Below are 15,294 nucleotides of genomic sequence, written 5' to 3'. Positions count from 1 at the left end.
CATCTTGTCTTGCCCTATGCCTATCATCACGAAGGAGCAGGGCGCGGTTGTCAGGCGAGACGGAGCCAGCCCTTGGTCGTCGAACGAGGCGAAACCCGCCTTCAGACGTCGGGTGAAGCAGAGTCTGGCCCTCGAGGGTCGGGCGAGGCGGAGTCTAGCCCTCGGGGGTCGGGCGAGGCGAATTCTGGCCCTCTAGGGTCGGGCGAGGCGGAGCTAGCCCTCTACCGCCGAGCGAGGCGGAGCCCGCCCTTGGGCTTTGGGCGAGACAGAGCCTAGCCCTCAGCCATCGGACGAGGCAGAGCCTAGCCCTCGAGGGTCGGGCGAGGTGGAACCTAGCCCTTGAAGGTCGGGCGAGGCAGAACCTAGCCCTTGAAGGTCGGGCGAGGCAGAACCGATCTTCCATCATTCGGGCAAGAGGCACAGTAGTGTTCTCGTTTGATCGATAGTGCCGACGTCCGGTGTTTATTAGTTCCACCCCGTTGGGTACCCCGGTATCAGGTCCCCGACAGGTATTGCCAGGTCAGCAGAAAACAAGTTAGCTCTTTTGTCTCTCAAATACTCAAATCTCACATGGGTTGGCTTGAGCACTCATGATTGATTATCTATCAACATGATGCATCCCTCTTAATAGTACAACATACCTATTAACTCAAGATCAAATAAAAATGGAGTTTGAAGCGCTTGAGTTGAATTTCCTTGAACCGAAATGCCATAGCCTTCAATCTTCATCAAGTGAGGGTGTCAACATGTTGATTTTGATTTTATCCTTGAGCATTGCCATCTTGAGCATTTGACTTGATTCCATTCAACATATGAGAGTTGGCTCCAAAGATATTAAGTCATCCCTTTATAAAGTCATCTAGGATTTGATTCTTCACTTTAATATGACCAACATGATTTGATTGGTGCCTTGACTAAATGCAAGTCCCTTCCTTCTTCACCCTAGCTAGGTTCCTCGGTCGCCAAGCCGTCGCTTGCCCTTCACCCTTGCTTAGTACCTCGAAGTCTTTCATTGCTATCTTCACCATCTCAAGCCATCTAGTCACACTGTGTCGAATCATTCATTAAGTTCATTTGTATACTTGTCTTTCATATAGCAAGCTTGAGACCATTCCTTATGCAATTCTTCTTATCTCATTAATTATTTTTCAACATGTCTACTTTTATATGAGTTATCGAAATCCCACAATGAATAAGCCTTACATGAATTACATTTGCATTGTTGTCTTGTGTTTGAACTAGATTGTTTTCAACAATACATCATTTTGGCTTTCATTAAATATATGTGAGATAACCTATTTCCTGTCCACACTTAGCAAACGGGTTAGACCTTTAATCACGTTGTCATTCAACCATCCAAACCCCACTAAAAGGCTAGATGCACTTTCAATAACCCACAATGCAAATGTCACCTATTAGATTGAATTGGTCAATGTATGCATATAACAATATAATATCAGAGTCAGGGGTCTCGAGTTCGAATATTGATGGACACAACTACATAATAAAATTGTTATTCGCTCATATTCCACGTACATCTAAGCCCTAAGGGGCCTCTATATCATAACTATAAATTAAATTTATCTGCTCTTACTACTAGATGCAACTCAAGACTATACTCGCTTCGCATTGATCTCAGACTCTCAGTTAAAAGCTGTGACCATTGAAAAGGTTTGAAGCACTTACTCTGGCAATTTTGACCTCGCTTCCGTTAGTAAGTTACTTTGAACGCTGGCTTATCTAGTAGTACTAAATAATTACCATTCAGAAGCAACAGGTGTCTAGTGCCGGTGTCCGACGCGGAAACGGAGGCGGATGCGCAGTAATAATATTATTACACACACCGTTCTCGAAAATAATATAACACACACGTCGACACGTGTGCAACCCAGAATACGGTACAGCTACACGGACGTGTACTACTACCAAGTACCAACCGCAATCTCATTAAGACGGCCTCCCAACTCTATGGATGGATCGATCGAATTGGCCTCCATCAATCTGTCAGGACACTGCATACTGAGTAGTGAAGAAGATGCACTCGAGAAATACGTTTACTTCATCACAGGACGTCGTTTATTGATATGCTGTAATAGGTCTCTATGACATGTGGACCATAGGCCAGCTTAGCTATATACTATGCTGTAAACAGAACTGAGAACTATTCCTAATCTGAAAAAGATAACTCGGTAGAGAGGACAGGTTCCTCTGCCGTTCCCCATCTCTGTGTATCTCCTTGATTTCTTCACGTCGCCGGCGGTGATTGCCGGTGGCCAAGGGGCATGACAGGTGGTATCAGAGACTAACTTTCCTCGGCGTGAGCGGCGGATCTCTCCGATCTCGCTCCGACGCTAGTTATCGAGCTCAGCGGTTGCTGGTCGGCGCGGCGACGGCGGATCTGATGGTCCGGCGCGATGACAACAACCCTTCATCGACCATCGCCCTCAGGTGGTGCTCCCGTTCTCGTCTTGCTTCGATCTACAGCTCGTAATTCCATGGATCCGTTTGGTTGAGCTGGGTCAGCAGCGGTTTCGGCGTAGCCTACTTCCACCAAATCCACCAGCAACCCCACCACCACCCTACACTCCACCAAATCCATGGATCCGTTTGTTCTACAGAACCAACTTCGACTGGGGGACTACTTTGACACAAACCTGGTTCAGGCGGCGAGAACCTCGGTGAGCAGCATCCAATTATGCTCCCTTACATTAGCAAGCAATCAGTCGAGACCAGGGTTGCGGGACACGTTCCCGTGTAAAATTCCGTAATCTCGTCAGCTGATTGTTGTGCGAAGGCGATGGAGGGGAAGTGTCCACACACTCGGGTTGCAGAGCACGTCTCTGCGTAAAATCCATTGGTGGTGCCTCACTTCCAAGAGTAGTCAGCGACACGGTGAAACAAGATTAAGGGGAGGTGTATACCAAACCGATTGTTTCACCACTTCTGAGCAATTCATCAGATTTTGACACCACGGCTCCACCGAAACCATCAAAGCAAACACAGTTCGTCCTCGATGCTATGTCGAAGACATCTAAAGAAGAGAAGGGTCATTGGGAGCAGGTCATGGAGCAATTTGATCTGTAATTTTCTCAGATGAACAGTATCGGAGTGATTCAACAAGAGACGAAGAATGACTGCTACTAAAGAAGACCAGAAGCTGATAGCAAAGCAAGTGCAAGCCAATGGGCAAGCTGTAGCAACTCTGACATCACGTCAAATGGAGAAGGATGCAATGTCTGATCACTCTGATGGTGTTTCAGTTGTCTTTGATGAAGCAAACCCTGACTTTCAGGATGTGTTTGCCACCAAGAAGACTGATTTCAGGCCTGGTACATCCAAACAGCACAAAGCACTATAGGGATGAGCCAAGGCCAGAGTCTGATGGCTCCAACCCAAAAATATGGTTTGACAACTGTGTCAACTATTTCACCACCTATGCTATACCAGAAGAATTGAAGGTCACAGCTGCAACCATGCATCTTGAAGGCAATCCATCTCTGTGTATCTCCTTGATCTCCTCACGTCGCCGGCGGTGATCGCCGGCGGCCAAGCGGCGTGACACAATCCTCTGGTACATATCGAGCTCGCTGCGATTTCTCATGTCTACGTTTTGACCTACAACGATTCTCTGGCACGTGGCATGTTCACTGTGCCTGTACTGCGTACCAACTCATCTGTAATAACTTTCCCATTATGTTTTCGTACGTACACACTACTTCTGTCATCAACTTGTAACAGACTAGCACTTTTCCGGTGTCTGGTTTCAACGCTACAGGGTTGTTAGCACAGGCCACGGCAACGTATAATGCAGTTCCAAATTCCCTTGTACTACAAAAACCACTCTACAGAGTACATACGTACGTACTACAAACAAATGAACCGTGCGCCCACGAAGAGCTCTGCTCATCGCCGGACGCTGGAGGGCAGGCGAAGCAGGAAGCACGATGGACTTGCTGGAGCCGTCGCATGCCCCGCAACCGACGAAACACGGGTCCAACGCGCAGCTTCACAGGCCTCGTTCTCTGAGCATGGAGCATGTTCGCTTGTTGGTTTAAGTTTGACGGAGATTGATTGGTTAGGAGAGAAAAATACTATTGACGCCCGAGCGAACAGCCTGTCTGTCGGCGAGGCTCCAAATTCCAAACGAATTCCTCTTCCTCCCCCTTCCAGCGCGGCGGCAAGCGGCATGGGCCCCAGGCCCATCTCACTCGCGCGCGGCGATCTGACGAGCCGCCAACAAACAACGCCTCGCTCGCTGATTACTGATGACTACACTACACAGTAGGCGTCACGGATAGTGTAGCTTGCAATTGCGAGCCAATGAGGGCCCGAGGCAGGCGAATAATTCAGCCTCAGCCACGTGGCAGTGCGGTGCTGCTATATGCTCGCTACCATACGCTGCCTTTGGGAATTTGGGAACCGATAAGCCTCTACTCTCTTCTTTCTTCCACGTAGAAGCGCCTATGGGTCCTCCCAACTGGATTCAGTTTGCCACTTGTAGCTGCTGCAGCTGTAGGTAACGCTGGCTGCTGCGTCTTGGCCTCGTTTCGTTTCCCTGTCTGGACTGGATGGATGTACCGCAAGGAAACTCCCCCGGAGCGAGCATGCTTCCATGTGTCTCTCACTGTCTGATGTTACGCCTTGTTTAGTTGGGCGAAATTTGAGAATTTGGTTACGGTAGCACTTTCGTTTTTATTTGGCAATTAGTATTCAATCATGGACTAATTAGGCTCAAAACGTTCGTGTCGCGATTTCCAACCAAACTGTGCAATTAGTTTTTTTTCGTCTGCATTTAATGCTGCATGCACGTATTACAAGATTCGATGTGATAGATACTGTAGCACTTTTTGGGAAAACTTTTTGGAACTTAAAAAAAAAAAAAGGCCTAGCATGCATGGATGGACGGACGAAGGATCCGCGGCCCGCACTGAACTCCACACAAGTTCTTTTTTGCAGGCGTGGAAGATCGACGAGGGGCTCTCTCACTTGTCGTAGTAGGCGAGGCGAGGCCAGCCCCCCACCCCTGCGGCAGCTGAGCCTGAGAGCGATGCTTGTTTTCGCTAGCTCCCCACTGAATGATTCCCGCAATCACACACATCCTCGGCATGAAAATCACACTCCGTTCAATCATACAGCCCATCGATGATCGATCTCACTCCAATGGCCGTGAACGCTTAGCTCAGGAACAGCCAATCATCGGTTACCACAATATAACAGAGAGTTCTGCAGCTCCAACGGCTGAGGGCTCGATGGACCGCTCGTCCCCCACCCGTTTTGGAACGCCAGAACAGTGCACGCCGTTCCCTTCCGGCGTTCCAGCCGGGTCCCAAGGGAGGCGGTTCCTTTCCTCGTCCTCGCCATGAAAGATGTGACCCAATGATGCGTAGGAGTAGTAGGCGGCTCATGATGGAGCGGAAAGATGGGGAATTGGGAGGGCTATTCTTCGCTTTTCACCGTGCCTGGCTTCCCTTCTTCTCCAGCTCCCCTGCATTGCACGCACAGGCACAGACGCACGCACTGGAGCCTGGTCGCCTGGAGCCGGAATTCCTGCCGGGGGCGTGCCGTGACGTGGCGGTGGCGGTGGCGGTGGCGGTGGCGGGGGCGGGGCGACAAGAATCAGACGCGCGGGTGCCAGAGCACGGGGGGCGGGCGTACGTCTGGCGATGCGATGCGACGCAAGCGAAAGGCGATCGAATCTACGGGGGCGCACTGACGGCTGACGGCCTGCGGCTGACGGCCGCGGCCCCACCCCCACCCCCCGCCTGCCAGCTCACTGCCAGCCACCCACCACCACCACTCCCCACACCGCCCGGTGAGCATTGGTTGCACTGCAGCTTCCTCCTCCTCCCAGACCCAGCTCCACGCTTTCAGTTCAATCAGAGCAAATCGACAGGGCAAAAATGGAGCTGAAGCAGCTGCAATCTAGCACACTCAGAAGAACTCACGAGACACGACCATGGCAAAGCAATGTCGGCGGCGATATGGAACAATTGGAGCAAAGGAATGCAATGGATTTTGATTGGATTTTTACAGGGCGGTACTGTTATACCCCTTTTGATGATGGCCAATAACCAATTCTGTTTCTTCTTCTTACCTAAAAAGGTTGCTGCATTTTCTTTGTTTTCGCAGCTCAATCTTCTTCCTCACCTCCCCTCCCTCCCAGTGTACAGATTCTAGCAAAACCCAAATAAGAAAAGAAAAGACAAGAGAAAACAAAAAGAAAAGGCAAAAATTGAGCACAAGAGTAATGGCAATGGACTGACCAAGTCGTCCCGGATCTCATACCAGATGTGGAAGTAGATACACCAATGCTATACACCACCACCCGATTCCGATCCCGTGCGCCGGCGCCGACGCTGTGTCGCAGTCCTGCCCGCCGCCGCGGAGCGCGGGCGGGGAGGAGAGCTTTGTCGGCGGCGTCCGCGCGCTCTCGGAGGCCTCCGGGGCTGTCGCGGCTGACGGGGGCGAGGACGCGGCGGCGGTGGCGGCCACGATGGAGGAGTCGCCTCCGCCGCCGCCGCCGCCTGCTGTGCGGGTGAACATCTCCTTGGGGAGGAGGACCTTGGAGACGGCGAAGACGGCGACGGGGTTCTGGTCGAAGACGGTCCGCGTGATGGTCGCCTGCACGACGCCCGTGTCGATGGCGACGGAGCCGTTGGCGCGGGTGATGTTGAGGGTGAAGCGGCCGGCGTTGCTGAACTCGGTGGCCAGCGTGGGCTGGACGGGGTTCACGATCGACTCCAGCGACCCCAGCGGGTAGTAGGAGTGGAGCACGTGGAAGCGGAGCACCACGGCCTTGCGGTCGGCGGGGAGCGACTGCAGGCGGTCGCCCGCGGGGAGGCCCGCGAAGGCGTCGTCGGTGGGGGCGAACACCGTGATCCCGGCCCCGCTCTCGTCGTCCTCGAACTCGGCCGCCACGCCCGAGGCCTCCAGCATCGACGCCGCCACGTTGAAGGCGCGCGCGTCTGCGAGGACGCGGGTGATGTTGACGGCCGCGGGCGGGCGGGACTCGGACGCCGCGAGGTCGAACCCGGTGGGCACGATGAGGCCGCTCACCGCCAGCACGCTCAGGTTGTACGGCACCGCGGTGATGGCGCCGAGGACGGTGACGTTCGAGCCCAGGAACGGCGCCGGCGAGCGGACGACGGCGAGGGAGGCGCCCGCGGTGGTGACGTTGACGGCGCCCAGGTCCGCGGGGGCGCGGCCGGTGGTCTGGAACAGCGTGGTCACGAGCTTCCCGGAGGCCGGCAGGCGGCGGAGTTCGGCGGGGGCGAGGTACTCGAGGAGGACGTGGTAGCGGAGGACGTCGGCGAGGTCGGCGCCCGACGCGGCCGCGAACGCCGACGGCGACTGCGGGAGGTTGCCGTTCGGCACGGCCAGCAGCGTCAGCGACGACCGCCCCGCGAGCTCCGCCAGCACGGGGCTGGACGCCAGCAGCCGCGTGAAGTCGCTGAGGTCCGGGAACACCGAGAGCACGCCCGTGACGTTGACCGCGACGGCCGCCGGCGCCGCGGACGCCGCGGCGTGCAGCGCAAAAGCCGCCGCGAGGAGTACGAGGCAGGAGACGGGAGGGATCTGTCTCCGCATCTCGCCGCCACTATTGGAGTGAGCGAGCGAGCACTCGAGGCTGGGAGCGACAGCGAGTGAGGTGGTGAAGTTCCAGATGCGGGGGTGGTGAGCGGAAGGGATTGAATATTTTATTTCGCTTTTGTCAGTACAACGCCTTTTTTTTCTAAGGAAAAATGCTGGGATGGATATTCGAGCTCTTTAATCCCTTCGTGTACACATGATAAGGTTTTTTTTTAACTGAAAAGTTAAATTTTGTAATTTTTCGTAATTACAGTAGTTGAACTTTTTGTAAGTTTAGATATAAAACTTGTATCCCAAAATTTATATATACTTAAAATTTCTTTAAGATATCATGATTCTTTAGCACTTCATAACATATATTATAAAAAATACTTAAAATCTATTTCATCCGACTTTTTTTAAAGTCAAATAAATTTATTATTTTTGCACATAGGGTGCTAAGGGCTATACAGCCAGCGTGATGTGATTTGTGTTTTCATGAAATTTATGGCGTGAGGGACCTCGGACGTGGTGGGTAGCTTGACTGTAGTCTGTAGCAGCAGCAGCTAGGCAGCTACAGTAGCAAAGTAGGGGTAGCAACGCTGGCCGCCAGCTCTAGCGCAACGATGCACAACTCGGCGGGACGGCGGGTTATTTTTTTTTTCTCATATAAACTCCATCTCAATTATCCACAGCAATGCACGATACTCACTCTGTCTGCAGAAGAATGCAATTCTGGAACAGTGTCATGATTTAGTACTTCAAGTTTGATCAACTATAGTTAAAAAATATAAATATTTATCATATCAAATAAACATCATTAGATTAATTACAAAATATATTTTTATAATAAATTAATTTGGAGTTATAAATATGAATACTATTAACTAGAAATATAGTCAAACGTGAAGCACTTTAACTAACACGCATAGCATAATTACTTCCTTTCAAGGACAGATGTAGTACATATAGATTCTGAGAAAACAAAGTGACCAAGGATATATGGATGGTCCATGTTCTAGTGTTATGAGGCAACTTTTGACAATATGGCATTATTAGTATAAAAAGAGGTAAAATAAGTTTCATGTTATTTTCAAGTCTTAATCTGTCATAAAAATCAAATACAAATAGTGCATATAAAACACAAGAAATAAAACTATGTCATACTTGTAGACAGGAAAATGAAAGAGATTGGTCTAAATGAGTAATGAACCAAAAATACAAGCACCCACGCATCCCTTCAATTCAAGTTGACAAGGTTGACTATAAAAAATCTCACCAGTTGTAAACACTCAATCGGCACAATGATTTTTAAACGAACTAAGTCTGTCTCCAATAAAGAGATCCAAACCTAAAATGGGTAGTGAGAGATTCAAAATCAGTCTCCAACAGAGTACCTATACAGGAGACCTATTTTGGGTTGCCTGAGAGACACAACCCAAACATGGGTATCCCCTCTCCTGAAAACTCATTTGCAGAAAGGATTTTCTTTTAGGTCTTGTTGTTGGAGAAGATGCCGAATAGGTATTGAACCTTTTGCCTGTAGCGCTACCCAAAGTACGAATGGATCTTGTATTTTAAGTGGTGTCGTTGGAGATAGCCTAACAGTGGGCAAGAAGCCCACTTGAATTTTAATGTATTCATCAAAAGATCAGAGTTCATAATATAGAAGAAGCATGACGCCTGCAAATTGGAAGCTGAGCAGAGAAGAAGAGACTACAGCTAGACTAACTTACATGAGGAGCATCATGACACTAGGTCAAGAAGGCGCCAGTGTCGAGGGAGCTTAGGGCTCTATAGATCCACAACTTGATATGGGCTTGGATCATGGCGTGTAGACCAGTGAGGTCGACACGTTCATTGTGAAACAAGATTGTTTAGTTGCAAATCTTCAAGATGATCTAAAGCATGAAGAGGACCACCGTGTCCCTTAGGTCAACCTTGTTGCCGAAGGTCCGCGAGCGCTAACCACGTATGCGAGGAGCCAAGTCTGGTGGGGAGGAGAAGGGTTGGCCACTGCCAACGCCCGCGACCAGAACTCGGCGAAACGAAGGCAGCTCACAAAGATGCAAGATATCTTTCTTGGTAGGCATCATGCTGAACCCACAGTGTGGTGAGTTTGAGGTGGCCATGCACAACCTTTGTTATGAAAAGAACGTAATTCTTATGTATCGAGAAAAAATTAGCACATAATATATGTATATCTACTTTTTTTATTCTTTATATGTGTTGATTAGACAAAGTAAATGATCGCAAATATAAGCTCTATGCTTCGGCGCATCATATATCTATATAGCGTACTTTTTTATGATATAACATCTACTCATGAACTAGAGTTGTATTTTTTTAGATAATACATTAGTGCTAGAATGCTGTCCTTCCCTAAACGGAGAGAGTATACAATGACATACTATGAAATTTCTCGGATTGTGGTTTTTTGTTTTGTTTTGTGTAATATCTATTGTGTTAGGTTTGAATTGATGGTACAATATAATATACACAAGTAAGGTTAATGTTCCGAAACTGAGAAGTTCTGCCATGAACTTCGTTGTTCTCGCGGAATGCTTGGTGTCCCCTGACCGACAAGGAACCGCTTCTGCTCTACATTGCGGCCAGCACGCAAGGGGTCAGCGCTGCCCTGGTGGTAGAGCGAGAAGAAGGGGGACACACCCTCAAAGTGCAGCGTCCCATGTAATTCATTAGCAAGGTCTTGTCTGATTCCAAGACTCGCTACCCCCAAATCTAGAAACTCCTATATGTCATGCTTATCACCAAGAGAAAGTTGTGTCACTACTACGAGTCGCATCCAGTGACGGTCGTGACGTCCTTCCCTCTCGGCGAGGTCATCCAAAACTAGAATGCTACAGGAAGAATCTCAAAGTGGGCACTTGAGCTGTTGGGTCAAGGCATTTTATATGCCCCTCGAACGGCCATCAAATCCCAAGTGCTGGCTGATTTCGTTGCTGAGTGAACCGAGATCCAAATGCCTCCAGCAATTGTCGACCAAGAGTACTAGACGATGTACTTCGATGGATCGCTAATGAAGAAAGGCACCAGCGTGGGGCTGGTCTTTATTCCCCCCTCAGGGTACGCATGCGGTACATGATTTGCATCCACTTCCCCTCCTCTAACAATGTGGATGAGTATGAGGCACACATCAACGGCCTACGCATCGCCATCGAGTTGGGTATCCGATGGCTTGACATCCGGGGCGACTCCCAACTGGTCATCAACCAAGTCATGAAGGAATCAAGCTACCACAATGCCAAGATGGCTGCATATTGCTGAAAAGTCCGCCAGTTGGATGACAAGTTTGACAGTCTCAATCTCAATCACATCCCAAGGCGTCTCAACGAGGCGGCCAACACGTTGGAAAAAACGGCGTCCGACCGAGAGCCGGTGCCGACAGGCGTCTTCGCCAGCGATCAGTATAAGCCCTTAGTCTGCTATGAGGAGCTAGAATAGACCGGTGACGGGTCACCTGCCCTAGGCTTAGGGGCTAACCAGCCGGCGGCTCTATCCGACCCGAAGTCATGGAGCTTGACGAGGATCCAGCGGTAGAGCTTGACCCTCTAGCCAACTGGAGGATGCCTTACCTCGACTACCTCCTCTGTGAGGCACTGCCGATGGACAAAATGGAGGCTCAGCAGCTCACACGTCATGCCAAGTCCTTTGTCATTATTGAGGGCGAGCTTTACATGCGAAGCCACACCGGGATCCTATAGCGTTGCATCCCCATCGGAGAAGGGAAGCAGTTGCTGAGTGATATCCATGGTGGGGTCTGTGAGCACCATGCCACGCCTAGGACCCTGGTCAAAAATGCGTTCCGACAAGGCTACTACTAAACGGCCATAGTAGCCGACACTAAACAGATTGTGCGCACCTGTGAAGGGTGTCAATACTATGCTCGGTAGACCCACCTATCGGCCCAAGCACTCCAAACGATCCCCATCACATGGTCGTTCGCGGTCTAGGGGCTCGATCTGGTTGGACCTATCAAGAGGGCGCCCGAGGGATATACACACTTGCTTGTCACCGTAGACAAGTTTACAAAGTGGATAGAGGCTTGACCGATCTCCGCGATCAAGTCCGAGCAAGCCGTGATGTTCTTCCTTGATATCATCCATCGCTTTGGAATTCCAAACTCCATTATCATAGACAACGGCACGTAGTTCACCAGGAAGAAGTTCCTCCAATTCTACGATGAATACCACATCCACATCAATTGGGCCACCGTGGTGCACCCCGCACAAACGAGAAGGTCGAGCGCGCGAACGACATGGTCCTATAAGGCCTCAAGCCTAGGATCTTCAACCAGTTGAACAAGTTTGGTAGACGATGGGTTATGAAGCTTCCCACGGTGCTCTGGAGCCTAAGGACGACCCCCAGTTAGGCCACCAGCTACACGTCATTCTTCATGGTCTAAGGTTCCAAGGCTATCCTCCCAACCAACCTCGATTATAGAGCGCCGAGGGTAAGGGCATACAATGAACAGGGAGCCAAGGCATCCCTTGAGGATGCCATGGACTAGCTAGATGAAGCGCACGATGTTGCCCTCCTACGCTCAGCCATGTACCAGCAAGCATTGCGCCGGTACCACAGCCATCGAGTGCAGGGTCGGGCCTTCAACGTCGGGGACCTGGTGCTCCGCCTCGCCCAGAGCAACAAGAACCGCCACAAGCTCTCTCCGCCTTGGGAGGGACCATATGTCATCACAGAAGTGCTCTAACCAGGCACCTATAAGCTTAGGACCATCGACGGCGAAGTCTTCATTAATGCCTGGAAGATCGAACAACTACGTTGCTTTTATCCTTAATTTACGCATGCTTTCTCTTATCGGTTTCGCTATCGACTCATCGATCTTTAGTGACACCCAACCCCAGCAACGGCAAGGGGCTCAGGACCATTGATGACGAAGTCTTTGTCAACACCTAGAACATCGAACAGCTGTGTCTCTTTTACCCTTCATTTATGCACGCTTTCTCTTATCGTTTTTTTGCCATCAACTCCTCGATCTTTAGTGACACCCGACCCCAGCAATGGCAAGGGGTTGGGTCTCACTTAGGGTTGATAAGGGCATATCTATCCAGTAGACATTCTCTTTGCCTGACCTTTTCTCATGTTAAGACCTAGAAGCAAGAGTTGTGGAAACAAATGCTGAGTAAAACCGGTCGGACCGTAAGAAACCTACGCCCCAGCGGCTGCGGTGTTTTTGCTCACCAGCGTGATCATAGTTTTTTGCCTGCACCCCGAGCTTTTTAGCCTTAACTACGGAAAGAGTCAGAACGCATTAAAGAGTATATCTACCCGACAAACTTTCGCTGTGCCCAACCCTTTCTCACGTTAAGATTTAGAAGCAAGGGTTGCAGAAACGAACGCTGAGTAAAACTGGTCAGACCGCAAGAAACCTACGCCCCAGCGGCTATGGTGTTTTTGCTTACTAGTGTGTTCAGAGTTTTTTGCCCACACCCCGAGGTTTATTGCCTTAACGATGAAAAGGGTCAGAACGCATTAACCTTTTTATACAAAAAGGGGAGAAGAGTTAAAGGTCTGTTTGGCCATAATGAAATTTAAGAGCTTATCTACTTATTTCAAGTTCGCCGCATGGCTTATCTACCTAACTAATTTCTTGGGGGGGTGATCTCATCCTCTATATCAGTAGGTAAGTCCTGTGCCAGAGGGGCCGCCTCCTTCTTGATGTCGTCCAACTCGGCATCGGTATAGACAGGCGTGAGAACCATCACAGGTAAGGTGGGATACAGAGCTAAAAATGCTCCTACGGCCCATTCAGGCCTTGGGGTTCGAAGGCTGGCTCTCCGATAGATTCACAGTCATTCTGGGGCACCCTTAGAGTGAGGGGTGGAAAGGGATGAACCCACTAGTGGCCAGTACCTAGGTGCACGAGCGCCGCAGGCATCCCGACCCACGTTCAAGTCTTGGTAGGTTCCTAGTCCATAGTTTTTCCTCGAAGAAAGGCAATAAGCCCTTAGGACTGGTCAAATGGACTCGAGAACTATATGGATTGGCCACAGAGAATTTGGAGTCAGGCACCAGCTGACCCATGTTGGACCCTCGCGAACGGGAAGCTGAGCCCTACTCGGACTAGCCCGTTAACAACTCACCGAGCACCATGTTTCGTCCATTGAGGAAAAACATAGCATGGCTTAGCCCCTCTGTTTTATCAAAAAAACACTTGAGGGATGATGATCACAAAGATGAGCTAACCCTCGACCAGACCCCTACAACATGCGGGGCTCGAGGGAAGTTGGACTCACAAGGAGACTAAATGTGCGGTCGTAGGATGATGGTTCGGATCCTAGGGAGGGGTACGCCTCCTCGATCTTTAGTGAAACCTGACCCCGACAACGGCAAGGGGTCAGGCCTCACTCGGGGGCTGATAAAGGTATATATACATCCTTTCTGAAACAGTCGCCATGCCTGACCCTTTTCTCACATTAAAAACCTAGAGACAAGGTTTACAGAAACAAACGTTGAGTAAAGCTGGTCGGACTGCAAGAAACCTATGCCCCAGCGGCTATGGCAATCTTGCTTACCAGCGTGATCAGAGTTTTTCATCCACACCTCGAGCTCTACAGTCTTAACAATAGGAAGGGTCAGAATGCATTAACCCTTTTTCAAACATAAAAAGCGAGAAAAGAACAAACTTGTTTAAACCAAACAAAATGGATGAAGCTTGTCTGTTTATTACAAATGTGTCGCCTAACCTATCTGACTGAACTAAACCCCTTAGAGGAATGATTTCATCTTCTATCTTAGTAGAAAGGTCATGCGCTAGGGGGGCCACCTCCTTATTGATGTCATCCAGCTCAGCGTCGGTATAGATGGGCACGAAGCCTTGGCTCATCATTGCCAGATTGATGTTCTCGTATTGAGAATGGGTGATCGCGAATGATCGGTGAATGCCAAAGCGAAGCACGTCCCTTGCCATATCACATGCCCGGTCCATGATCTAGGTGGCATGAACCGCGAGCGAGCTTGTCTCCTACTTCGGGGCTAGCTCGAGCTCATCGCAAACCAACTGGACGGTGACACGCAGGTTGTCATGTTCGTCGCTCTCCTTCAGGACAACGTCCTTCACCTTGCTGAGCTCCTTCTCTAGGCCACAGCTCTTCACCACCTCAAACCCCGAGCTTGTCGTCGAGACCTGCCTAAGTCACGTACCGACTGTGTCAAAAGGCTTACCATGGATTCTAGAGAGAAAGATAAGGGAAACCATAGACTTACTAGCCATGTTCGCCCGAAGCTTGCGCACCTCATCGCACTACCGGGTCACCTCGGCCTCCAAGCGCCAGACCTCTTCTTGGCGCTGACCAACCTCCACGGCGAGCCCAACGGACATGCCCTCGGTTGCAACCTTCAGTTCCCTCTCCCTCTGAAGCACATCCTTGAGGTGGTCGATCTGCTACTGAGTGTCTACGCGCTCCTGGCGAGCTAGGTCAATCCTCATGCGGAACTCCTCTATGTCCTAGAGCAAATGTTCCAGCTCCTTCCATAGCCGCTTGGCCTCCACGGCATCCGTGCACACCCTCTTGATCAGGGCTGCGAGCTTCTCCTCGGCCTCGCGGGTGTTGTCGCGAGTGTCCTTCTCCTTGACTCGAAGGTCAGCCACCTCTCGAGTGGTAGGGGCATGCTTAGCCACCTCCTGACGGGTGGCAGCGACCTATGTGGCCAGCCCCTCACTCCGCCGTGTCTTCTCAGCAAGGA

The 15,294-nt window shown here is 50.4% G+C and overlaps 1 protein-coding gene across 1 annotated transcript; it reads right to left on the bottom strand.

Moving 5' to 3' along the window:
* Positions 1 to 5,983: 5,983 nt before the first annotated feature.
* Positions 5,984 to 7,656, bottom strand: LOC136513239 (fasciclin-like arabinogalactan protein 4). Its single transcript, XM_066507237.1, has 2 exons — positions 6,286 to 7,656; positions 5,984 to 6,173 (listed from the first exon to the last, which is right to left on the bottom strand). The coding sequence occupies exons 1-2, from the start codon at positions 7,585 to 7,587 to the stop codon at positions 6,144 to 6,146; spliced, it is 1,332 nt and encodes a 443-aa protein (XP_066363334.1). The 5' UTR covers positions 7,588 to 7,656; the 3' UTR covers positions 5,984 to 6,143.
* Between the last annotated feature and the right edge of the window lie 7,638 nt (positions 7,657 to 15,294).

The sequence above is a fragment of the Miscanthus floridulus genome, chromosome 16, assembly GCF_019320115.1.
Source record: "Miscanthus floridulus cultivar M001 chromosome 16, ASM1932011v1, whole genome shotgun sequence".
Classification (NCBI taxonomy): Eukaryota; Viridiplantae; Streptophyta; class Magnoliopsida; order Poales; family Poaceae; genus Miscanthus; species Miscanthus floridulus.
This window is presented reverse-complemented; position numbering and strand designations above follow the sequence as displayed.